The sequence below is a fragment of the Trichoderma ghanense genome (assembly GCF_004382785.1).
Source record: "Trichoderma ghanense strain CCMA-1212 chromosome Unknown scaffold_18, whole genome shotgun sequence".
Classification (NCBI taxonomy): domain Eukaryota; kingdom Fungi; phylum Ascomycota; class Sordariomycetes; order Hypocreales; family Hypocreaceae; genus Trichoderma; species Trichoderma ghanense.
In genome coordinates, this window is record NW_027395681.1 from 270511 (window position 1) to 293859 (window position 23349).

The 23349-nt window shown below is 55.1% G+C and overlaps 9 protein-coding genes across 9 annotated transcripts; 4 read left to right on the forward strand and 5 right to left on the reverse strand.

Moving 5' to 3' along the window:
- Positions 1-188: 188 nt before the first annotated feature.
- On the forward strand, positions 189-1111 carry CCMA1212_009716 (uncharacterized protein; the record flags this gene model as incomplete). The annotated part of the gene is made up of 3 exons (XM_073706788.1): positions 189-269; positions 327-387; positions 453-1111. The coding sequence occupies 3 exons, from the start codon at positions 189-191 to the stop codon at positions 1109-1111; spliced, it is 801 nt and encodes a 266-aa protein (XP_073554791.1).
- Positions 1112-1594: 483 nt separating this feature from the next.
- On the reverse strand, positions 1595-3433 carry CCMA1212_009717 (uncharacterized protein; the record flags this gene model as incomplete). The annotated part of the gene is made up of 5 exons (XM_073706789.1): positions 1595-1924; positions 2003-2555; positions 2633-2827; positions 3054-3212; positions 3429-3433. The coding sequence occupies 5 exons, from the start codon at positions 3431-3433 to the stop codon at positions 1595-1597; spliced, it is 1242 nt and encodes a 413-aa protein (XP_073554790.1).
- A 3319-nt stretch (positions 3434-6752) lies between these two features.
- CCMA1212_009718 (uncharacterized protein) lies at positions 6753-7106 on the forward strand (the record flags this gene model as incomplete). Its single annotated transcript, XM_073706790.1, has 1 exon — positions 6753-7106. A coding segment is annotated over one exon (354 nt), but the record flags the coding sequence as incomplete, so codon positions are not given.
- Positions 7107-7351: 245 nt separating this feature from the next.
- On the reverse strand, positions 7352-9576 carry CCMA1212_009719 (Cytochrome b2; the record flags this gene model as incomplete). Its single annotated transcript, XM_073706791.1, has 6 exons — positions 7352-7456; positions 7572-7645; positions 7879-9153; positions 9221-9239; positions 9318-9351; positions 9572-9576. The coding sequence occupies 6 exons, from the start codon at positions 9574-9576 to the stop codon at positions 7352-7354; spliced, it is 1512 nt and encodes a 503-aa protein (XP_073554794.1).
- Positions 9577-10375: 799 nt separating this feature from the next.
- Positions 10376-11224, forward strand: CCMA1212_009720 (J-type co-chaperone JAC1; the record flags this gene model as incomplete). Its single annotated transcript, XM_073706792.1, has 1 exon — positions 10376-11224. The coding sequence occupies one exon, from the start codon at positions 10376-10378 to the stop codon at positions 11222-11224; it is 849 nt and encodes a 282-aa protein (XP_073554714.1).
- Positions 11225-11914: 690 nt separating this feature from the next.
- On the reverse strand, positions 11915-14774 carry CCMA1212_009721 (pH-response regulator protein palF/RIM8; the record flags this gene model as incomplete). Its single annotated transcript, XM_073706793.1, has 2 exons — positions 11915-13852; positions 13950-14774. The coding sequence occupies 2 exons, from the start codon at positions 14772-14774 to the stop codon at positions 11915-11917; spliced, it is 2763 nt and encodes a 920-aa protein (XP_073554715.1).
- A 2907-nt stretch (positions 14775-17681) lies between these two features.
- Positions 17682-19598, reverse strand: CCMA1212_009722 (Cell division control protein 18; the record flags this gene model as incomplete). Its single annotated transcript, XM_073706794.1, has 2 exons — positions 17682-19474; positions 19550-19598. The coding sequence occupies 2 exons, from the start codon at positions 19596-19598 to the stop codon at positions 17682-17684; spliced, it is 1842 nt and encodes a 613-aa protein (XP_073554712.1).
- Positions 19599-20509: 911 nt separating this feature from the next.
- On the forward strand, positions 20510-21273 carry CCMA1212_009723 (uncharacterized protein; the record flags this gene model as incomplete). Its single annotated transcript, XM_073706795.1, has 3 exons — positions 20510-20621; positions 20712-20805; positions 20895-21273. The coding sequence occupies 3 exons, from the start codon at positions 20510-20512 to the stop codon at positions 21271-21273; spliced, it is 585 nt and encodes a 194-aa protein (XP_073554713.1).
- Positions 21274-21690: 417 nt separating this feature from the next.
- On the reverse strand, positions 21691-22768 carry CCMA1212_009724 (uncharacterized protein; the record flags this gene model as incomplete). The annotated part of the gene is made up of 2 exons (XM_073706796.1): positions 21691-22581; positions 22652-22768. The coding sequence occupies 2 exons, from the start codon at positions 22766-22768 to the stop codon at positions 21691-21693; spliced, it is 1008 nt and encodes a 335-aa protein (XP_073554718.1).
- Between the last annotated feature and the right edge of the window lie 581 nt (positions 22769-23349).

The window sequence follows — 23349 nt, forward strand, 5'->3', positions numbered from 1 at the left end:
AAAGTCGTCTCGATGGTCCGAATTAGCCGAACTTCAGCCGGCTGGGTTTCAGAGCGCGAGGGTTCTACTGCGCTAATCCTAATCTGGCCTCAGCAGCTTGTCGCGCTCATACTCTCACTCATTCACTTACCCGTACTGAACTTTGTTCACCCTTTCTCATCATCCAAAAGTCGATAACCCGTGTTGCAATGGCTGGGCTTGTGGGATATGCAAGCTCGGATGAGGAAGGAGAAGATGAACAGCCTCAATTGCGAGAGGCATCTCCTCAGGTATGAAGCATTCTGGGCTACGTCTACATGTATGGATTTCACTAACACGCTTGCCAGGTCGCCACACAGGCAGCAGCGCTCGACGCTGATGAGGCTGAGAAGGACGGGGACCAAATAAGTCAGCTCATCCCGTTTGTGTCTTCATGACTTCTCCGGATCCGCAGCGTGCTAAGACTCAAGCAGAGAACCCAGAAGAAACACCGTCTTCACAGAGACAAGACGCCGAGAGACAAACACAACCGGCTACCATTGGCCCCATCCTCCCAGACGCAGTTCCTCTAGGCCCCTCTCTTCCACCCATCGATGCGTCTGTCACCACCCTTCCAGAACCCGATGAGCCCAACGACTCACCATCGTCACCGTACTCCTCCAGCCGCGGACTGATTCACCACCTCACCCTCCCCTCCGTGCCAAATCTTGACATCCCGCCTTCGCCACCGGGTTCCCCTCCCCCTGAAGCCAACAAAAAAGTCGAACAGTTCTTGCAACTCAAGAAGAAAGGCGTTCACTTCAACTCCAAACTCGAACAGTCTGCGGCACTGAAAAACCCGGCGTTGATGGATAAGCTATTAGACTTTGTCGGCATCGACGATGCGGGCCAGTATGAAACGACGCTTCCAAAGGAGCTGTGGGATCCCAGGGGATTTCCAGAATGGGCATTCAGGGACAAATTGAGCAAAAGCAGAGAGAAGATATCAAAGGAGAAGGAATCGGAGAGAGCCAGCGGTGGTCGAACAGCCGTTGAATTTGTCCCATCAAATTCTTCGTCAGGCGGAGGTCCAGCTGCACGGCCAGGAGGGATAAGTTCAAGGGGGGAGAAGCGCAAGGGTGGTTGGAAATGAAGATCACTATTCACAGTGCGTCGCGCATCACGACAGCGCAAACTATCTCATCTGGTTACGTATTGGTAGCTGACACTGGATCGAAGACAAGTCTTGAACATTAATGAATTGTGTGGCCATAGGTGGCCCCATTACTATCGAAATACAGACGTCTACGCGGAGGTATCATGAACCAGAACGCACTGCGACCGGAGGCTTCGTCACACATATTCCTGTTGGCTCCCATTCTCTTTTCAAGACAAAGAAAGATCACTCATTGAGTGAAGTGGTATCTGCCCCTCTGCGTCGAGTCACGCGATAGCGAACATCATCCACCAGAAAGAAGAAGCGGTCTTTTTGGCAACGACCAACAGAAGTTCAAAATCAAAGATCCCCCCTTGAACGGACACCATCCACGGACGGAATGAAGAGATATAATAGTTTAAAGAAAAGATATTGCCATAGGTATTTTGTCAATGGGTATGACTGCAATCGAACAGTGTTTTAGCTGGAGCTGGAGCAGCCGACGGAGGTGCCGAGAGAGTTCTTGATAATGCTGCCGATATCAAGAGTAAGGGTCTGGTTGTTGGCAGACAAAGCGTCGAGGAAGTACTGGAGCGTCTGGCCGTCATTGCGAACAGCGGAGCCCCGGAGCTTGATGTCGACGATTCCAGTCTTGCAGTACTTTGGACTTCGAACGGCGTCGAGAACCTTGACCTGGTCAAGGATAGCACTAATGGGGACCTTGTTGCTGCCAGGGACAAGGAGAAGGTTGGGGATGGTGAAGTTGCCAATGTCGGTGCCGTCAATGAAGTTGGTGAAGGTGGCATTGCCCTAAAAATGCACGTCAGCATAAATAACGACTAGTATGCGAGCAAATGCTCGAGCGGGCCGTGCCTAGAGGCGACTTACAATATCGAGAGTGAAGTAAGAGGCGTTGGGAATATCGGAAAGGCCGGTGAAGTTTGGCTGGCCCTTCTTAGCAGCCATGTTGATCTTTGCGTTGTCGACCGAGAGACCATCGAACAGGTTGAGGCCGTTCATGGTAATTGTCTTCTTGAAGGTAACGCCAAACTTGGTGGACAGGCCAGACGGCTTAACCTTGGTTCGGCCCTCGATGGTCACGTTAAGAGTCTTGTTGGCGGCGAACCAGATGTTGAAGGTGTTGAAAGCATCCGGGTTCCCAATTTGAACCTCCTGGCTGATGTTGACCTGCTGGTGCTTGTCGCCGTTGGTGGCAGGGAAGGAGATGTTGAGGAAAGGCGTGTGACCGGGGAGATCCTCGAGATACATGACGCCGTCAAAGGGGTCAATCTTTGCGCTGATGGAGCCATCGGTGGTGATGGTGGAGTTGATCTCCAGCTTGATGCTGTCAGGCTTGGTGTTGAGAACATTTACGCCCTGGACTTCCAGCTTGGCATCGTTGACCTTGCTCTGGGCAATCTTGGGGACACCAACAAAGATGCTGGACGAAGACGCGTCAATAGGAGTCCCACATGGATATACAGCCGGTATTCTAGCCCTCTCGATATGAGCACTCACACTAAGCAGACAACGAGAACGACGATGCAGATGAGTCCGATCAAATACGCCCACCACCAACGCTTGAAATGACGAGCAATTGAATGCTTTTTCGTCTGGGGCGCGGTAGCCGGATATGTCCTGCTCTCGGTCTGAGAGACATCGACGCCGTCAGTCTCCTGCTTGTCAGACATCTTTCCTATCCTTTTTGGCGATCTGCAGAGTTTTCAAATGTTGGAGGTTGTAGTATTATCGCGCTTGTCCGTAGTAAAGGCAATTATGTCCTCCGTAGAGTGGCTCGTGCTTATTAGTGGAGGAGGAGGAACGAGAACCACAGAGGAGAAAAGCAAAACCGTTTCCTCCCAAGTTGGTAGATATAAGAGCTTGGCAGTAAGATGCTCGTTCCAGTCGTTACAGAAGTAGACAGAGGTTAGTCAATTACAGACTTTCCAAAGCCCTTCTGAGCCTATCGGCGTGCTTGGTGTCGTCGATGGCGTTGGCGGCGGCCGGCAGGTGGATTGGAGGCGCTCGCAAAACCTCCACAGAAAGACGTTGGGAGGAGGGAAAAAACAGGGCCGGGGGTGCGCCAACGAGATCGAATCTGGAGATGGCGATGCTTTAAGTATGAATTGCGCGCAAGGTGTGAGAGAACGCAAGACAAGGAACCTCAGCGCGACATGGGAGAAGCGGAAGGACAAACGACGAGCAGGGGCAAGATTGGCGGGCAGGGGAGGGTCATGGGCCAGGTGCTACTGCTAGTACTTGCCGCTGTTGGCAGCAATTGCTGGTGATGGCTGCTGTTTCCATGTACTCGTACCTCATGTCCTGTCCTGGGCATCACTGCTATACCAGATTCATGCTGTCAGTCTTTTCTTGATTGCATCGAGTCTTGTGATGTTGACGCCCCTCCCCTCCATCTCTCGTTCCTTCCCCCCTCCGGCCTTAGGCGACGCCATCGTGCATCATCGAAGCCATCTCCAGCTCCAGCCTCGAGGGGACGAACAACACCACCAGGTTCTTCTGTCCTCCCATGTTTTGGTGCTAGCCCGGCCCCCCCCAATGCCCTCAAGCCCTCCCGCTAATATCCCAAGTGCCCTCAAGCGTCGCCCTCCAAAAAAAAAAAAAGTCCGTCGCCCAACCCTTGGCTCCGCGCTGGCTCCGGTTTTCCTGTGGTCACTTCCCTGCCCATCTGCGTCTTAGCTCGAAGCCACTCTCGGCCGCCAATCTCCACCATCCCCTGCAAACGTGCAGCGATTTGCAGCCAGCGAGACTCGGTACAGCGAGAGGCGCGGCGGGGAGGCATCGCGCCATCCCCGGTTGGGCAGTCCCCCGAAGGCTGCTTTTCCCGCCCTGGTCCTCAGAGCCTCCCCGCAAAAGGCACTGGATAGAACCGCTGGTCAGTGACGAATATCGTACCTGCACCTACTCAGTACGTTAGGTACCAGCCAGCATCAGCAGTCGGGTCGCGAAGGACGGAGTGCCGCTGCTGCACTGGCGGCTGAGCTGCGTGGTCGCTGTATGTACTCGTACGGGGATGCTGGTATGTACTGTACTGGATGAGGATCCTTTGCGCTGCAAGTCTGGGGCTCGGATAAATCGCCGCGGCGCCTTCCCTAGGACCTAGCATACCACCTCTGGCAGGCAAGAACCGGGGACCTTAAAAGTCAGAAGTACCTTCCCTGCTAGCTGTGGCACGAGGGTACCAACCTGCGCCACTCTTCCTTCCTCCTCCCTCCCTCCCTCCCTCCAGCTTCCTCTGCCACCATCGCCGTTTGACTGATTGACGCCTGCATGGCCCCCAGAGTCGACATGAACGCCTTTCCAGGTGCATGGATGGTGTTCACCCAGCCGCTAACGTGAAGATCCCTCGGCATTTCTTTTTGAATTGAGTGTTACACGTGAAAGTCGACGTCGACGCATCCAGCTGGCAAGAGGATGCAATAGACAGGTGTCAATTCGAGCATTGGAAACGTTCAGCTTACGATACAAAGTAGGCTGTTTGACAGCTGCGACCGGGAGCCGTATTGCACCCGTTTCACAGAGCACCGCATTGTCAATAATGGTCTAATAGCTACTGCAATCGATGGAATGGGGCCGTTGAGATAAATGTCTTCTTGCACGCGACCCTCTCGACCCGTCAAAGCCTGGTTGGTGGACTCCGCTTGAATCGACGACAAGCCGAATCTCAACACATGTACGAAGGTACGAAGGTACGAAGTATTACGGCCTCTCGCAGAGCAAGCATTAATATGCCATCTTCGGAGTGATGTGACACATACTTGATTCGCCGCAGGCCATTGGCAGTATTACCTCGTCACCATCAGAGGACGACGCCAGACGGCCGCTTGCAGACACCTCGCATGACGGAATGTGACCCGTCGAGTACCGTACCGTACTTTGGACATACAGTAATTACAGCTGCATCTTCGAAACGGCATCTTCTGCTCAGTGGCAACCGCGAAAAGGGGCCTCAAACAGACCGAGCCAAGCTAGGCGAAAGGGCCGAGTAGGAGAAACACAGCCAATCTGCGCCAGAAAACAATGGCCGGCCTCTGGCTGCTCTCCATGCAACCCTGCCGGAGCGTATCCACAGCTTCCCACACAACCTTCGCAGAGCCTGCAGGAGATGCTTTCCTGACTGGGAACCGTTCCGGCGAGCCACCGGGCCGCACTTAAAGACGCCACCGCATCTCATCATCTCTCAAAATGCACTACGAACTAATACTGCTCTCAGAAGATCTCCGTATCGACGAGCACGAGGACATGTTACGAGTCCGAGGAACAAAAGAACGAATTCAGATACCGTCACACTATGTCTGGGCTTGGTAGGTGGTATCCCAAGGCGGCAGCGCTTGGACCGATCCCTCAGACAGATGGGCAGTGCGCAGCCAGCAGGGTTTGGGGGCATACCTGTGCTTCGCACGAAGTACTCAGCTGGAAAAAGGGAGAATAACTCATACAGTTCGTCTGCAGGCTGTATGGAATTGGGGTAACGTCGTCTCGTCAGCTTGACACCGTTACACCAAGCACGAAATTTTGTCCCTTGTCTGCCGGCCATTAGTTCCTGATCTTGGCCAGGCCCCGGCTGATGCGATTCATGCAATGACAGGCGGCCGCTTCGAGACAACGGCACCTAGCGAAGACGATTGGCAGAGCGGAAATAAACGACCTCCACTTTCCTCTGATGAGACTCTTGTCGGAGCAAAGAGAAACTCCAATCAAAAGGACCTCGAGTTCCGTGTGAGAGGCAATCGCAATGAAACAAGCGCGTTTGATGAATATTCCGCTTCTCGGCACGATGCGACGAGGCTCAGCTGGCGAGGATGATGACTTTGTCATCCGCATCGGAGAGGAACTGAGGCCGTGCCTTTTAGATTCTTACGACACAGCCGTACCGCAGCCCGGAAGCTTAGGACTGCATCCCAATTGTCACGACTGTGGGCTCCACACCATCAAGTTGCGTCGGTAGACCCGGCGTCGTGGGCTTGGATGGCGCCGTTCAACTAATCGCACGCGGGCGATGTTTTCCAGATTCCTTGCCATGGAAGTCTGGCTCATGTGCCTCGAGGTTTTGCCACGACAAACCTAATTCCATGGCACCAGCTGTACACAATAGGTTTTCCTCGCTGTGGCGTGGCCTCTTTCAAGTTGTCCGCCCGTCTGCTCTCGCATGGCAACCCCGGAAGCCCGGATCATGAACGATACTACCCGAAGAGCGAACGTTTCCCTACGGGCTCTAGATGCATTCGCAGGGAGGTGTGGCAGCCAGCTGTTTCTTGGCGCCAGTAGACAAGCTTCGAGAGCACGGTCGATGCAGATACGAAGAGCCATTGACAAATGCGCCTAAGATGCAGGATACCAGTCCAGCGCCCAGGATACAAACCTACTGAAACACCAACGACGTTAGAGACATTACGTTATGAACAGGATTCCGAACCAATACCATTATTTGAGCCGAGGTACCCTGGACCCTTGCTCACGCATCCTTTTTTGAGCTGTGTGAGTTACGATGCTGCGCCTACGCGGAGACTATTGTACGGCCCTTGCCAGATTCAGCTGCAAGCACATGCCGTGATGATTTCTCGTCATACGGAACGAAGCTCAATGAGCTTGTGCGGCCAAGCCCTGGGATTCTGAGCTATTGAGGATTTGTCAGGTAGCAAGAAGACCATGCCTAGGAGCAGGTGGAATCCTGCCATACGAACCACAAGCAAACCGCGGCATCATCAAGCATGGGCATCCGGTAAAGGCTCGCCAGCTCAGAAGAGAGCGGTGCGTCCGTCTCCTCATCTTGCCGATCCAGATCACCGCGACCGATGATGAAGAACTTGGGAACAGCATGAACAACATGGGCCACTCCGCCGGTATACATACATTCGGGGTACATGCAGACATGCTGTCAACACCACTTTGTCACGCGATAGCCCAACTCGGCAACCTGGACGACGCTCGTGTGAATCCATTTCTGAACCAGTCAATGAATCTACAGGTCTAGGCTCTTTCGGCTGTATATCTCGCTTGCTCGCTGTCTACTCTAGCCAAGCGAAAACCTTGGCAACCCTACGAGAACCCCATCCAAGTATCATCACCGGAACGAGGCCTCACCGTCTTCCCCAGCTTTTGATCGCTCGCAGCTGCAGAGCGCTAGTGGTTGTGCTACCCACCCCAGCCCACCAACCCCCGCCTGCAGTCTGTGCGAGCCATCACGAGGAGCCGAGGAAGCATATGACAGAAGATGCATCACAGCTTGGGCTTCGCCCACAGCCCCGGCTGGCCCAGCTCCGCAGGTCCGTTATAAATGTCTCTCTCCACACGGCGCGTGTTGATCTGGGGCCCCGGAGTCAGCTATTTTGCGCCAGAGATCGCCCAAGATGAGATTCTGGGGGCGTCATTTTCATCTACTCTAGTCTCCGGATTCGCTCCGGGGACGCGGGGGAGGAGACGAAGGATGGGGACTTACAAATTTTGGACCAAGCTCCTGTATGTTTTTCACTCCGAGGAGTCTCATACATGTGGCCGTCTCCGCTTCGAGAACTATCCAGGGCCGAAACCGCCCGAATCGTCAGCAAACCTTTCTCCTTCTTTTGTGAAGCATGACGCGTAGGGTTAAAAGAGTGGCACAGGCGGTGTTAACACGATTCACTCCCGGGGCAGGTCGCTCCAGGTTATCACACCGCCATCGCTACGACAATCAAGGTCGGGTCACCATATCGGCAACCGAGATAGAGACGCATTGCCTTTCCTTGGGGTTCGGGGAATCAACTCACTTTCCAGCGTTCGCTCCACACCAGCTGCGCCTCCGGCTCCGAGGCCAAACAGGGCCGCACGGCCAATACCCACGGCTTTGGCACCGAGGCAGAGAGCTTTAACGACATCGGTGCCTCTCTTGATGCCACCGTCGACCCAAACCTCGATCTTGTCAAACACCTCGGGGCAATGCTTTCTGATTTCGAGAAGAACGTGTACGGGGGGAGAGGCTGTATCCAGCGCTCTGCCACCGTGGTTCGAGAGGATGATGGCCTTGACCTGGGGCGCGTACTTGGCAGCAAGGTAAGCGTCCTCATACGTGTGAATGCCCTTGAGCACGATGGGCAAATCCGTGTGCTTCGTCAGCCACGGCAGCGTCGTCTGCCATGTCAAGTCGCTGGCGGTGCCAAAGAAGAGCTGCTGGCCCAGACCTCCACCGCCAGGACGCTTCTCCTGGCCGCCCTTGACTCCTGGTTCGACCACAAAGCCTTTGTCGAGGTTTGACTTCTCGTCAATCTCGCGCTTGCCAGGCACGGGGGCGTCGAGCGTCAGGCAGATGAGCTTGAATCGGTCTTTCATCTTGTTGATGCGTTGCAGCATCTCTTCGCTCCGCTCGCGGCGGTTCTGCACGTATAGCTGCCACCCAAAGATCTGGCCCGGCTTTGCTTCAGAAGATATTTCCTCTGGTGTCATTGAGGAGTTGTTGGAGATGAGCTGAAGGGCGCCGTACTTGGCTGCCGCTCTGGCGATACCAAGCTCGCCGTCTGGGTGGGCTAGCCTGGCCATGGCGGCCGGGCTGACGTATATCGGGAGGCCAACCTTGTGACCAAGGAGAGACGTCGACAGGTCGCATTGCGTGCAGTCGACAAAGACACGAGGCCGTAGCAGGATGTCTCGGAAAACTGTGTTGTTGAATGTCTTGGTGATCATGTCGTCGCTGGCAGAGTAGTAGTAGGCCCATGCCTTTTTCGAGATGCGCTTGGTGGCCTCGGCCTCTATCTCGTCGAGGTTGAGGAGCGTCTCGAGGGGCGCGGGAGCGTCGTCGTCCTTCTTGACCGGCGCCGGCTTCGTGTCGATCATGCTGGCAGGATCAATCTTTCCCAGCCGGGCCTCGGGCTTGAGCTCGTCCAGCGTGCCGGACGGGTGGATGGGGTCGAATTCCTCGGTGGCATCTTTGCCAGCCAGCTGGAGGATCACCTTTGCGCCGCCCGGGTGCGAGGAGAGGAAGTCGGTCACGTCGTACACCTGGCCATAGAGGATGACCCAGCAGCTGTCGGCGGTGTTGTGCTTTGCGACTGCAGACGTTGGAATCAGTTACGTGGGGGACAGCCTCAGCAGGGCGACGACGACGACGGGACTTACCTTCGGCGGCATCGAATACCTTGGCCATTGTGCAGTTGATGTCGTCGCGACTCTCGACAACGGGGGATTATGGAAGGATTGGAAGTGACATGGTCACATTTTCCCCTCGCCAATCCGACAGCACGTCGTCGCTATTTGAACGATGGACCATCCGCCGAGTTCGCCCAGCCGGCTGTTGCTGCTACTGGCTTGCCGGACGCAAACAAGGGGGGAGGTTTTAGCCTTGTGTGGGGAAGGGGAGCCATTTGCGCCTCACCGAGCCTAAACTTCCCACCAATGAGCATGGCGCTTTCGGTAATACTCTGTTGACCTGGTTGGATCTTATCTTTTGGGCACAGAGCGTTTCTGTACTACATTGATTAATGCCCTGCACGGTGAGTCTGGGGATGGCTGGTCTGATGCTCTGAGTCGTTGCATGGCATGAGGGGTGTTCGCTGTTGCATGTTCAAATTCAATCTTGTTTGTCTTTGCAGTGGTGCAATGACGACTGGGGCGAGTCTCTGTAGAAGACGACACACGGAGCAGCCGCACTACTTCCTACCTACTGCCTAGTACTGCCTAGGGAACTATCTACCTACAGATGATTTGACAATTCCTGAAGGTCCTATAAAGCGATCAAAGTCAGACACCAGACGAATCGTCTCACTTCCTGTTGGAGTGATTCCACCACCTCAGCAATTGTCCGGCATATCTCCGCCAACGGCCGACCCGCTCCGGCGTCCGTCGGGCCCGGTTTCGGGGGGCCTTCACGCACAGAAATAAGCAGCAGCACAGGCGCACGGGAATTTCGCTGGACCGACGGGACAAACAAGGCCGAACTGGAACCTGAGTCGAAACAGCCACGCACTAATACTGCAGGCAGCGTTTGTTCCAGCTTCTAAGGGGCACCGGCTTTTAGCCCGCCTTTAGCCGGCCATTGCCTATCGTGGAGAGAAGACAAGCCTCGGTGACCTCATAGCTTCTGCCGGCATATCTCCGAGCAGATTATTCCATCTATTTTTCAAAAGCTCGTTATTTGATCATCATACAAGTTTGTTTTATAAGGATAAGGCTACTGCTGTGCCACGTTACTGCGTTTACAGATCCGGAAGAGAAGAGCCAAGGATCATTGCTCCTTAATTCACACTCCTCGAGATACTAGATATTGCGGAACCCATGCGCTCGACAGCTTCCGCGGCAAGGGCCCTCGCCGACGTGTGCCGGCCTTGCGCACGATGCGGCCTCCAAGCATCGCGATCCGTTATGCCTCTGGCAAGGCCGAGTCGAGCGTCGCATAGCATCGCGGCTTGTGTTGGGGGCTCCAGGGCGCTGCCGCATGGATTCGGGAGCGCCTCGTTCTTCTCGAGCAGCGCTGGCGCGTCCGCGACATCCGAGCCCTCGCCATCGCCTGCCCAGACATCACCAGCAACAGAAGAAGCATCATCGCCAGCAGAATCAGCTCCCAAGCCACCCTCCTCGCCGCCACCGCTGAACCACTACGACATCTTCCCCGAGACTCTCCCCCTCGGCCCCCCTCCATCGGGCCACTTCCCCATCGACACCCGCGCCCTCCGCCGCGAATTCCTCCGCCTCCAGGCCCGCCACCACCCGGACATGCATGCGTCCGGCCCGCGCAAGGCCCGCGCGGAGGCCACCTCGGCGCTCATCAACGAGGCCTACAAGACGCTGTCGAACCCGCTCCTGCGCGCGCAGTACCTGCTCTCCCTGCGGGGCGTCGACGTGGCCACGGACGAGACGATGCAGGTCGATGACCCGGGTCTGCTGGCGCTCGTGCTGGAGGCGCACGAGGAGATTTCGGAGGCGCAAGGGGAGGAGGATCTCGCGGAGCTGAGGAGGACGAATGACGAGCGGATCAGGGAGAGCGAGGAGGTGCTTGAGCGGGCGTTTCGGGAGGACGATGTGGCGGCTGCTAAGAGGGAGGCTGTGAGGTTGAGGTATTGGGTGAATATCAAGGAGAGCTTGGATAATTGGGAGGAAGGGAGGCCTGTTGTGCTGCAGCATTGAGTTGTTTACATGTATGGGATGTGCTTGACTTTGCGTTGATGGGGGTTCGTGAATGGGAGGTGGGAAAGGGAACGGTTGGTGTTTTATAGACGAAAGATGGTAGATCATTTGGTATACATGTTTTCGAGTTATGTGTGTAAGGTAGTAAGGTATATATAACATCTCTCTTCCATCAACTAGAAGCATATGTACAAATGGAATAAATCAACTCACACGCACTGATCAGAGTTCGGCTCCGGTACATTCAACATTTTAGACATAGAGTTCTTGTCATCGCCGAATGAAGATTGATGGCCAATTCACCAAATGGCAGAAATCGAATGCCCCATCGGCAAATATACAATTACATAGGTATGTACAATACTCAATCGATGCCTCAAATAAGAGCGTGACCCAAACCACGGGCTCCAATTCATTGTATATCCCCTCCCTCCTATCCCATCCCATCTCATCCCAACCCCAACGCCAGTCATGCATGTTCCCATGATACGTACAAGGAAAATGGAGAACATTATAGAGTAAAACCAGACATGAAGGTGAATCATGTGCAAAGAAAAGAGGAAGAAGGGAAATGAAAAACAAGGCATCAAGATGAATCATGCGCATGAAGAAAAACAGCCCAAATTGCTCCCTTTTTGACCCCCATTGTTTTTGAAGTACTCCGTATGTTTAACGTGATTATTGCCCCTTTCATCGTTGATACGCCGGTAATTGCTCTCCGTCATCGTGATCGCGTCTCCCATTTGTATGCGCACTCCCGGATGGTCCTGCATTGGCTCCATATCCCGAGGAATGGTCCTCGTCCTCGTCTAGCATGGGCGCAGTCGGTTCAGCATCCGCCGTTAGGTCTTCTTCCCTTGGGGCGCGGCCGGGACCACCCCTTCGAATCATGTCCTCGGGAAATTCGGGCGGCGCGCTGGCTTCCTGCATCAGCCGCCTCCGTTCGAGTTCTTGCTTGTCCTCCCCGGCGCCGGCCAGCGGGCTGACGGCGGCTGTGAGCTCCTCTTCGGTCGGAGCCGATGGACCGGGATTATCTTCTTCCCCTGAATTTCCTGCATAAGGTGGTCGAGGTGTGGCCTGGGCATCGTAAATGTCATCTTCGTCGGGGGAGGATGGTCCGGCGGGCGGCCGGCTGGGCAGCAGTCTTTGCTCTGCTTGTCGTATGCGATCCTTCTCTGAGAGGTTGCTCTGATCAAGCAGCTGAGGAGGAGGAGGAGGAGGAGGTGTGTATGATGGCGCGAGGTCGTGATTGTTCAATTGTGTATAGCTAGGGTGAGCAGGAGCAGGAGGAGAGTAGGATGGTCGTTGATGATTTGTATGAGCAAAGTATTCTTGTGGTGGTGGCCCGTGGGGGTGAGAATTGTGACGATGGATTTCTTCGTAGCGGGTTGGGGTTGGGATAAAGCCGACGTCGTCGTCGCTCTCCCCGTTATCGAGCGTCTTTGATGACGAGGAAAGCTTGACAAGCCTCCGTGCTCCCGACGTGTCCACTGTGCCGACAATGGACTCGATTGTGACGCAGACAATGCCCTTTTGCCTTCTGAGAGGAGCCGTATCCATGATTTCTATCTGCGCTCCTCTCCTTTGCGAGAACATGCTGATGCTCTGGTCTGTAGCGCTGCTGCTAAAGGTGCCGAATCTCGAAGTCTTCCGCGACGGAAAGTGACCAGACAGCCTCCCGCCCAGATCGACAATGACTTCCACCTGGTACTTGAAGGAGATCATATCCCCAGGCACGCCCTTGATGGTCGGAAACGAGTCGTCGGGGAGCTTGACCGGCACCGTGACCGACGCCTGCATGGTGTCCGGGTCGATGATGAGCGGCGCCGTTGTCTGGTCGAGGTCCTTGCGGAACACGCTGATGGAGCCGGCGGACGAGAGGGACAGGCCACCCAGTCCGGTGCGCGACCTGGGGTATACATCTTCCCTCTGCAACCGACGAGCATCCTCCCTGGTAAGCATGTCCTTGAACAGCTGCGGCGGCGGCGAGGAATCAATCTTGCCCTGGCGGAAAAGCGTCACGATGACACCAGTCATGCTCTTGACCTGCTTGATGTGCTGCACCGTAACGCGCACCGACACGGCGTCGCCCGGCAGGCAGCCGCCCCTGAGGAGCTCGATGCTGGCGGTGATGGTCTTGTCGTTGACGGCCTGCTGCGTCGTCGTGAGGCCGGTGGTGCCGACCTGTGATAACGGAGCCGTGTCGCTCCGACTCATGGCGGTGCTGACGCTGCGTCCGCTCTCGCCACTGATCTCGCTCTGCACATCGCTCGACGCTGCTACCCCTCTCCGTTCGCTCTGCTGGTCGCTACCTGGGCTCTCACGAGCAGGGGCATCCTCTGTAGCGGTCGGGGTCGGACACGGCGCCCTTGTATCGGGCTCGGGCACGACATCGACGGGCTCTGGCGTAGCAAGGGAGCTCTTGTCCAGCGCCATTGACGACTTCTTCCTCCTTGTCCTCTTGGATATGGGTTCCAGAAAGATCGTCCTCGGCGGCGGCGGAGGCAAGAGACCGACGTCTATCCTCTCGGCCAACATGACCTTTCTCTCGCACGTCATCGTCGCCGCCATGGAGACCGGCCGCGTGAGAGTTGCCGTAACCATGTACGATATCGTTCCGCGCTCGAACTAGATTGTCAGAGAATGTGTCAGCAGCCGCTGCAGGGTTTGACCTGCCCAACTCATGCCAAGGCATCAAGCGCGCACTGCGCGGCCGGGAACTCACATCAATGCTACTGGGCAGTCCCTTGTCGGGGAACACCAGGTCGAAGCCGAACTCATATCTGCCGGGATCAAGCCTGCCCTCGCCGCTCAGCACCTGCTCGTCCTGAAAGAGGCTTGCGAAGCCGTTGCCGTGATACTGCGGGCGCGACGAGCTGCCTCCCTGCGGTAGCGTGATGGTGTTGCGGACCTTGGCGGCGCCTGCGGGATCCCTCAGCACGCGCACGAAGCCGTGCAGGGTGACGACGAGGTGTGTGATGCGCACCGGCTTGACGACCACGAGGATGACGGTGCCGTGGACATGGTCGCCGGCGCTGTATTTCCGGTGCGGCTCGTCGCAGAGGACGTGGAAGTCGGTCACGCTGCGATTGCGGTTGCGCAGGGGGAGCGGCAGCGGCAGATTGAGCGAGCTGCCCAGGCGCGCCAGCAGGCCGGGGCGCGACACGGACCCGGAGGAGGACGTAGTTGTAGGTGCGGGAGCGGTCGTAGGGGCGGGAGCAAGTGTGGAGGTGGGCGTAGAGGTCGAGGCAGATGTTGGTGAGGCGGATGTCGAGGCGGTCGCGGAGGCTCTTGTTGCGAATTGGGATGCTGTGATGACGATGGACGGCCGCTGCGGCTGGGAGTCGGCAGGGGACGGAGACGGCGAGGCTGGAGTCGGGGCTGGCGATGACGGCGGTGATGGCGCGCTATCTCTCGTCTCTCTTCCCGCTGGTGGTGGTGGTGCTGGTGGTGGTGCTGCTGCTGTCGAGGCGCCGGGAAGCCATGGCAGCGACACGGACGCCGAGGCCGACGATGTCGACACGCCGCCGCTGCCCCGAGATGCTGGCATGGGCGAGGGCGAGACGAGGCGGGCTCGCGGAGTCGCCGGTCGCTGCTACGGCTCTGGAGACGCTGGGGCTGGATCGAGGATGTCGCTGCTGAGCTTCGTTCGTGGCAGGAGACAAAGAGCAGGTTCGGGGTCGTGAGACTCGTCGGATTCGCGGATCGTGGTGTTAGCGCTGCTCAAAGGCCCCCCCAAAACCGGCAGCGGGTATCCAAAGACAGTGCCCAAGAAAGAATGAGGTCGTCAGACGGGACAAGGCAAGACAAGACAAGGCAACGAATTGGTACAGATGACACCAGACAAAGCCGGAGAATCAAAGAGACAGAGCCAATATTGAGATGATAAAAGAAAGAACCACAAAAAATAGACTCGGCGTCGGTGGAATTTATCTCTCCCTACTTGTCCCTCTCCTCGTCGTCTTCTCTCTTTCTCTCTCTGTCTCTCGCTTTGTGTCTCTCGCTTTTCGTCTCGTTCTGCAGACCGGTCAATATTAAATAATTGGAACGAAAACCACCCCCCCAATCACGTCCCTAATCTTAACCTGCACAGCAGCCTTGCTCCAGCGAGCGGCAGACCGGCACGGTGGAGGGGGGGCCCAGCTGGAGAGGTTGTTGAAAGAGGCAAAGTTCGGCAAGCCGCGCTGGATTGCGTCGCTGCGAGGCTAGCACCAGACATTCCTGGGCGATGACGAGGCCTGCCTGAGATGGACGCGATGCTGGTTCGAGGATGCAAGACAAAATTGAGGTATCAAAGAGAGGGAGATGAGGAATTGATATGAGAGAGCATTGACAGCGAAAGAAGGAGCATCGAAATTGCCTTTGCTTGGGAAGAATTGAGAACGGCAACCCCCCTTCCTCCAGGGATTCTTTCATTCCATTCAGCAGATCGGGTGTCAGCTCCGGCGGCACAGATCCAGACTGCAAGTCACAGAACGCAGACCACACCAGATTCCCCAAACAAAATCGCAAAGAAATACTGACAAAAGACCGCGGGAACAGCGCTGTTCAGTCAGCCAGCACCGAATCATGTATCCTGCCTCTTCTGGTTGGCGCGCGCCTCCGTTTGGGGGATATTTTGGCCTGCATCCCGATCCTGCTTGGCCGAATTGCAGTTGCAGTTGAGGCAAGGCGACCAACAACAGCAATCCATTCGACGCCGTCTGGTTTATTATTCAACGCCCTTGGATCGCTGTAGGAACTTCTACTTGACGCAAGAAAAGTTGGGTACTCCGTAGTAGATCCAATCCCATGGCCCTGAACTGGACAACCCCTGCGCCTTTTTTCTCATCGCAGCGCTGTACATTTGGTGCATCTTCATCCTACCTGCTACACACCTTGCATTACTAGAGATACTAGAGATGCGCATCTCACCGGTAAGCTTGGCAATGTCCAAAGAAGCAAGTCAACATCCAGCATTATCGAATCAATCAACATCAGAAAAAGACCCCAAATCAACATCCAGATCCAGCAATCAAGCCCCCCCTGGACACCCCCCTCAACCCCCTCCCCTCCTCCGCCCTGCTCCAGGCACCACCACCTGAGCTTACCCGCACCAGATCCACCAACAAAGACCCGTCAGTCCCGTCTCATCCATGCAATACTTCGCACTACGGATCTCTCAGGGACTTTTCAATTACTACTAGCAATACTATCCTATCCCTCATCAATAGATAATTCGCGCTGTAGATTCAAGTGTTTCGCGCTCTCTCTTCTCACGATCTTCCTACATACATGCACTCCTTCTCTCTTCCCCCCCCCCCCCATATTCAAGAACTTGGGCCATCGCATCTCCAAACATAAGATAGTTCCCATCACCTCCCCTTCCCCTCCCCCCTTCCCCGTACGTCTCGGGTCCTTCGGAGGGATCTTCTTTTTTTCCCTAGGCATCGGCACTTGAAGAGAGCCAAGACAAAAGCTTGGTTGAGCCGCCAATTCATACTGCTCAATTCCCATTCATTTCATTACCATATACTGTACTTCCTACATTACAGAGTCACACACACAAACTCCGGCTCCTAAAAGGACATCAACAGGAGAGCGCCGCCTACAACACCTTCATACAACTACGTTTGCTTCCGGATGCACCCACCCGGCCAAATCCGACCCAGCCATGGCTCCATACGAAATAGATTGTCGGACCTCCTCTATTCCCGCGCTCACCAGCATCCTCCTCTCACCCGCACACACTTTCCCGCGGAATTACAACTCTTAAAACTGGCCGTCCACGACGACGAGCCTGGCTACGCAGAGCAGTCTAGAACCTGTTCGATTTCGCTCTCCCACTCTCCCAATTGGTGATCCATGTCATTGTTGTCTTCAAAGCGTGTGTCTATCACTGATATCCATCATTCAACAAAGCAAAAGGGTCGCCCGGGAAGCACCGACGCGAGGCAAGTGGTACTATCGGGGCAATATGACTGACAATTTACCTTTGTGACCATGTGCGTGCTGCTGTCGAGCCCGTCCAATTCCAGCACAAATCAAGCCAGCAAAATAGACCGCTTGACTGCAGACAATCATGGTTGTAATCATGCCATTTGGCATCGCCATCTTCAACGCAACTAGATACTCATAAAGACACCACACAGATGCCGTAGCCGTTTCGCTAAACATACAATGGACTGTCGTCCTTTATTTCGTCTCTGCCAACGGCGTCTCTCGTATATCTATAATTGCCATGTACAACCAGTAATGCGCGTTTGAATCGTCATGCTCATCATGCTATGCTCGCAACATCACAACAAGCTTGCTTGCAAGTCGTGCCATATACTCAAACAAAATCAAAAGGCATTCCCAAACGCCAATGCATGCTGTCAATCGCCGCAATTCAAAAACCCATGTGCGCCAACAATGCCGGTCAAACAAAACATGCTTCGTACACCCATCTTCTTCTTTTCCCCTCTCAACATCACTCTTACTCCAACGCCTCGCCTGACAGGATGCTCCTCAAAATGTCAGCGCCGACGCCCTCGGCAATCGATTCCATCTCCTTGTCACCGACGCAGCTGGCAATTCGCTTCTCATCGCCGCTGGCAGCCGCTACCTTTCGACCTCTTTTGCTGGGTGTTTGTGGCATCATGAAGCTGCCCGCCTTTCCTTCCACAGCATTGACAAGACCGAGGGTCTCAAGGCTGCCCACCACCTCGCGGAATTCGGAGCTCGACAGGGGATGAAGTACCGAGTCCTGGAGGCATAGCTTGCAATACTTGTCAAAAAGGACCTTGACCGTGGGTGCCAGCGTCTGCGTCTTGCTAGGGGTGAGAGCAGCGCCTGGCGCCTTGCCCATTGTCCGAATGTGAGTCTCGTAGGCCACTAACGAGCACAAGGCAGCCTTCTGCTGTAGGTTGAGGGCCTTGAGACGCTGGGTGGTTCCGTTGCTGAAGGCGGCAGCTGTGACCTTGTTGAGGTGGCCAATCGAAGCTCGTGGAGCCGTCTCCGCAGTCAATGCCTTGAGTGATGCAGTCGTAATCTGGTAGACACTTCGAGGAGTAGTACCGCCGGTCGAGTTGTTGCCGTTGATACTTTCTCCAAGGGGTTTCTTCGTAGGCGTCAGCTGTAGGAACTTCTCCCGTGCTGCCTCCTCATGCTTTGACCGGGTCTCGGCTTCCACCAGGTCCAGAGCCCGACGGCATATCTCGAATGCCTTGCGTAAATCTCCAGTCTGGCTCGAAACCTTTCGCGAACAGAGCTCGATGGCGGCGGGGTGGATAAAGGGAACAAATGTCTCCTTTCCTTCGGGCATCAGTGATTTCAGCCGCGTAATGATGATGTTCTTGACTTGAGCCGCAGTGTACGGCAGGAAGGGAAGCAGCTCGGGCTTCAGATTCTTCGACTTGAGCCGTGGCAGAAACCGGTCGGTGAGATCCAGAGCGTTGGCGATACCGAGAAGCAACAGCTTTGAAGACTTTGCCAAAGACCATTCGAATACTCGATAAAGGCTCTCCAGATCCAGGGTGAGGATGTGGTCAATCTCATCCAGCGTGACGAGATACTTGTCAGCCGACTTGGACTTGGAAGAGAACATCTTCTGCAGAGCTGAGATGGCTTCCGCTTCCGATAGATCGCTGCCATCTTCACCCAGAGCGGCCAGCAGAGTGTGATACAGGTCCTTTGACGACTTGATGCTCATGCAGTTGACGTAGGCGCTGCGAACCCCATCCACCTCGGAATACTTCTTTGTCAAGCTGGTGATCATGGCACTCTTTCCCGTGCCTGGCGAGCCGCTAATGTAGATGCAGCCTCCGGGAGATGATGTCGAGACGCGGTCCAGGAATGTCGTCAACTTCTCTCGCTCGGCTTCCCTTCCCACCAGCTGACCGGGCTCGGCTCCTCTGGCGAACAGCTGTCGGGCTTGGTGGTAGATGGTCTGGATGTTGGTTGGCGTGAGCGGCGTCTGAGGTGTCATTCGCTTGAAGAGCTTGCCCGCCGACATGACGGCATGCCGCGGAGTGCTGGGGTAAGAGCCAAATGCATCGCGGTGTCGAGGCGTCGAGGGCGTGACGGGGTTGGGTTTTGATGGGGTCTGAGACTGGTTCCGCCTATGCCTCTGTGAAGGCAGCTCCTTCAGCTCGTCCTCGACCTCGTCATCCTCAGCAATCTCATCATTTTCGGCGTCATCATAACTGGGATCCTGATTCTCGTCATTGTATGAGATGTCCACCAGCCGGCATCGACGAAGTCTTTTGCTGGGAGTGGGCGAGTCTATGGCTATGAGAGATGCGTGTTAGGATGGCAAGTTCGACGAGGCGAGATGAAGAAGCAAGGCTGCTCGGTTGGACTTACCAGCATCCACAGCACTTCGCACCCTCTTTCTCACTTCGGAACGAGCCATTGCACCTGACGATGAAAGGCAACGAGAAACCAGAGGAACTCCCAAGGTGCGCCTTCCGATAGTTGCGAATCCAGGATGAGCGGAAGGAATGACCTTGATGCTTTCCGAAATATGAGAATGAGTACAGATTGCAGTGGCAGTTGCAGTTTGTAGATGCAGGTTAGGAAGGAAAATGCAGGTGCACATGGATTATGAGGGAAGGAAAAGCCGTGCCCCATGTCTGCGAGAGAAGGAAAAAGGGCGTTTTTGGCGTGTGAACAGGGGTGGCCATTCTGGTGCGGCAGCCGCGAGGCAGCTTGGCGCGTTGATGCGCGTTTACAGACCGCGTTTAGCGTTTTTTTAGCACCGCGGACGCGAGATTTCCAGCTCTCCAGCTTCCAGTTTCGACAGGCGGGACGTGCAGCGCTCTCCAGCCACTAGCATTTAGCGGTTACAGAGGGGTTGCTGCATGCCCTACAGGCGGCACGCGTTCTACCAGCTAGGATTGGGGGATTTGGATGGATGGTTTGCGCAGCTTGATGACATGCAGCATGCGTCTTATTGAATTGTATGCAGCTGAAGTAAGAGTACGAATGACTGATGCAGCTGTATGTGATGTGAAGTGATAATTCTGGCTACATCGTGTCTTCTGCAAATCATTCTATTATATTTGATTGATGCTGAATAGCCGTGCTAACGTGCACTCTTGAGCTCACCCGGAGCTCATCTGTTAGCGTTCCATCTCCCTCAGATCCCGATCGTCCCTCTCGGATCCAAGCCAGCCAATCGGGACATTGCGTCATACAATCATACAAGAGACGAACCTCATACATACCTTTTAAGTCGTCTCAATCCCTTCGATTCCATCCATCACGACTCTCTCCCTAGATATTCCCCCAACCTTTCAGTTTGAACGGACATAGTAACCAAACATGACCACTTACATTCCTGCCATCACACTCCCACACTCCGTGTTTCTGAATCCGGCCGCCTCGATTCTTCTGCCCATAGGATTGGGCACTGCCGTTGGCTTCGGGACTCGACGTAAGCTGGTCCTTTGTCAATGGATATAGCAACTGGGCGATATATGACCGTCTGAACTGACAAGTGGAACAAATGCGGAAATAAATGCAGCATCCAAAACGCAAAAGACATATCTCGATCTGAAGCAACCTCCTCTACATCCCCGCCCATGGATCTTTGGCCCCGTCTGGACAGTCCTCTACGGGTACATCTTCTCCCCCAAACCCCCGTGAAGCATACTGACAGCCCTCAACTCGAAATATCATGTGATGATCAGCTAACGCCATGCTCAAGCCTCATGGGCTATGCCGCCCACCGCGCCGCATTTAACGGCCTTTCACCCGTTTCCTCGCCCCAAACCATCCAAACGACCAGGCACAGCATGACCGTCTACTCCATCCAGCTCGGCCTCAACCTCATCTGGATGCCGCTCTTCTTCGTCGCAAAGCGCCCCGTTGAAGCCACCGCCGACCTCGTCGCCCTGCTGGGCCTCAACGGCTACCTGGCGTATCTGTGGGGATCCATCGACCCTGTTGCCGGCTGGTGCCAGGTGCCGTATCTGGCGTGGCTGAGCTTTGCGACGTATTTGAGCGCGGGAGCGGGATATCTGAATGACTGGAATCTGCAGGATAAGGAAGATGGGAAGAAGGTTGAAAAGAAGCAGCAAAACTAACGGGCTGGCGGCCTGTTGTCTACGGATTCCATCAACTACTATGCTGCACTTTCATATGAGGTCGTGTTCGATTGCTTATTGCAGATTGCGATACACAAATCATCTATCGCTAGATCAACCGACTGTAAATATCTATCACGACTCCTTGTCCATGTATGACCCAAAACCACCTTTTTTTTTTTAATCCTGACATCCAGCCTTTGCGCGACAATCGAAACAGTTGGGGAAAAAAAATAAAAAAAAAATAAAAAAATAAAAATAAAAAACAATACACAGAAACGCTGCAGCGACGCCATCAAGCTTGGTACGCTGGTGTGCCATGAATGGTCTCGCCATATAAATGACTACAAAGATGGTATAAGAGAAGAAAAGAGAAGAGTAGCAGAAAGTTTCACTGCTGAATGTCCATGCAAGAGTCTACTGCATAGGAACGTGTCGCTTCAACCCGTCATAGACAATGAAAATGAACGCAGAGCTGGGTGCCGCCCTAGCACAAGTGATGCCGCACCCGCGATACAGCCCTCGCAGGCCGTGGTGCCTCCAGATGGCCATGCCCTCGCTCCAGAAATCTCGGCGCTGCTGGGCGCCACCCACAGGCGACGTCTGCATGCGAGACTTGATGGTGTCGGCAGGGAAGAACAAGAAGTTGTACGAAACGCCTCCTGATGCGCCAGCGATGGCCTGCTGCCAGAGGGGGAGAGGCTTCGACCGGATCGCCTCTTGCTCCGCCTCGGAGGTAGCAGATCGAAGCCTCAATCTGTAGAATGCCTTTGTGACTGTCTCCTTGGCTCCGAACCAGGCTGAGCAGCCACCGGCCTCCCTGATCAGGGTACCGAGCTGGCCATGCCAAAAGCCTCTGATGCCCTCGTGCCGATATACCTCGCGGATTACGGCCAGAGGCCGCAGGGGAGCAACTTGCGCTCCCTCGGACAGGGCTGGCGCTTGAATCCTGCACTTGACAAGCTCAATCGGCGTGAGGACAAAGGACGTGAAAACACCAGATATGGCACCAGTCAGCCATAGCAAGGGCAGCGTCAGCTCATTGTCGCGAGGAGCCACCTTGGTCTGGTAGAGAAGCTCTCGCCCTACGCTCTCAAACAGAAAGAGGCTGCTGGTTTCTGCGGCCGCGCCAAACAAGGGAGCGCTAATTCCTCTGTAAAGACCACGCACGCCGTCGGATTTTATAGATTGTCGGAAGCAGTCCAAGGGGCCAGTGTACCTCAGCGGCAGGTGGTCGGGCTGGCTCTGGAGTCGGACCTTGACGGTGTCGAAGGGATATTCGATGTACTTGCCCGCAATGCCGGCGACCTATGTTTCACCCAGTCAGCCAAGTATGCCCTTTGCATCTCATTGTTGCCCATCCCGTGGTAGGACTTACCGATCCGTAGATGATATCTTCAACAGCGTCCATGGTGGCCGTTCGGCTTTTTCCTCGGAATGCCAACTCAGGCTGGGCGGCAACCGAGGTGGTCATGTCAAGAGTGGCCTGGGCCATTCCGGGAGATTGGGTGGTCGCGTGCTCAAGAGAAGACAGCTGAAACAGCAGAAAGGGCTCTCTTGGTATAACTTCTTCCCTCAGCGCACTTCTTTCAGTCCCTAGCTTTGCCCCCTCTCCTGTGGGAGCGGGGGTTGAAAGCAGGTATGAAAGAATAACGGCGAGCAGACAAACGGGCGGTCGAGAAGACTGCGAAAAGGGGGGGCCGAGATTGTCCCTATAGATGAAGAGAGTTGAAGATGGGAGGCTTTTGGCGGCGTCGGCGCAAAACGAGGACGATTCACAAAAGCTTTAATTTTGAGAAGCGACCGGATTCCCGCTGTGGGGGGAGGGGGACCTGTTCGAGCTCGCAAATGCTAGAGAGCCCACACCGGCCTCGCCCTACTAGTAGGGATGCAGAAGATGGCAAGGATTGCGCAAGAGAAAGTGACACAAAGGCGACGCAGGCGGAGTTGTCCCAGTTCTAGAGCAGTCGCGGGATTTTTGCCTTTGTTTGCTCGCAGCGGCAGCAGAGTTTCAGGAATAAGGGGAAGAGGAAATGGATCAAAAGAATGACAAGGGCTCGGTGCTACATTGTGAAG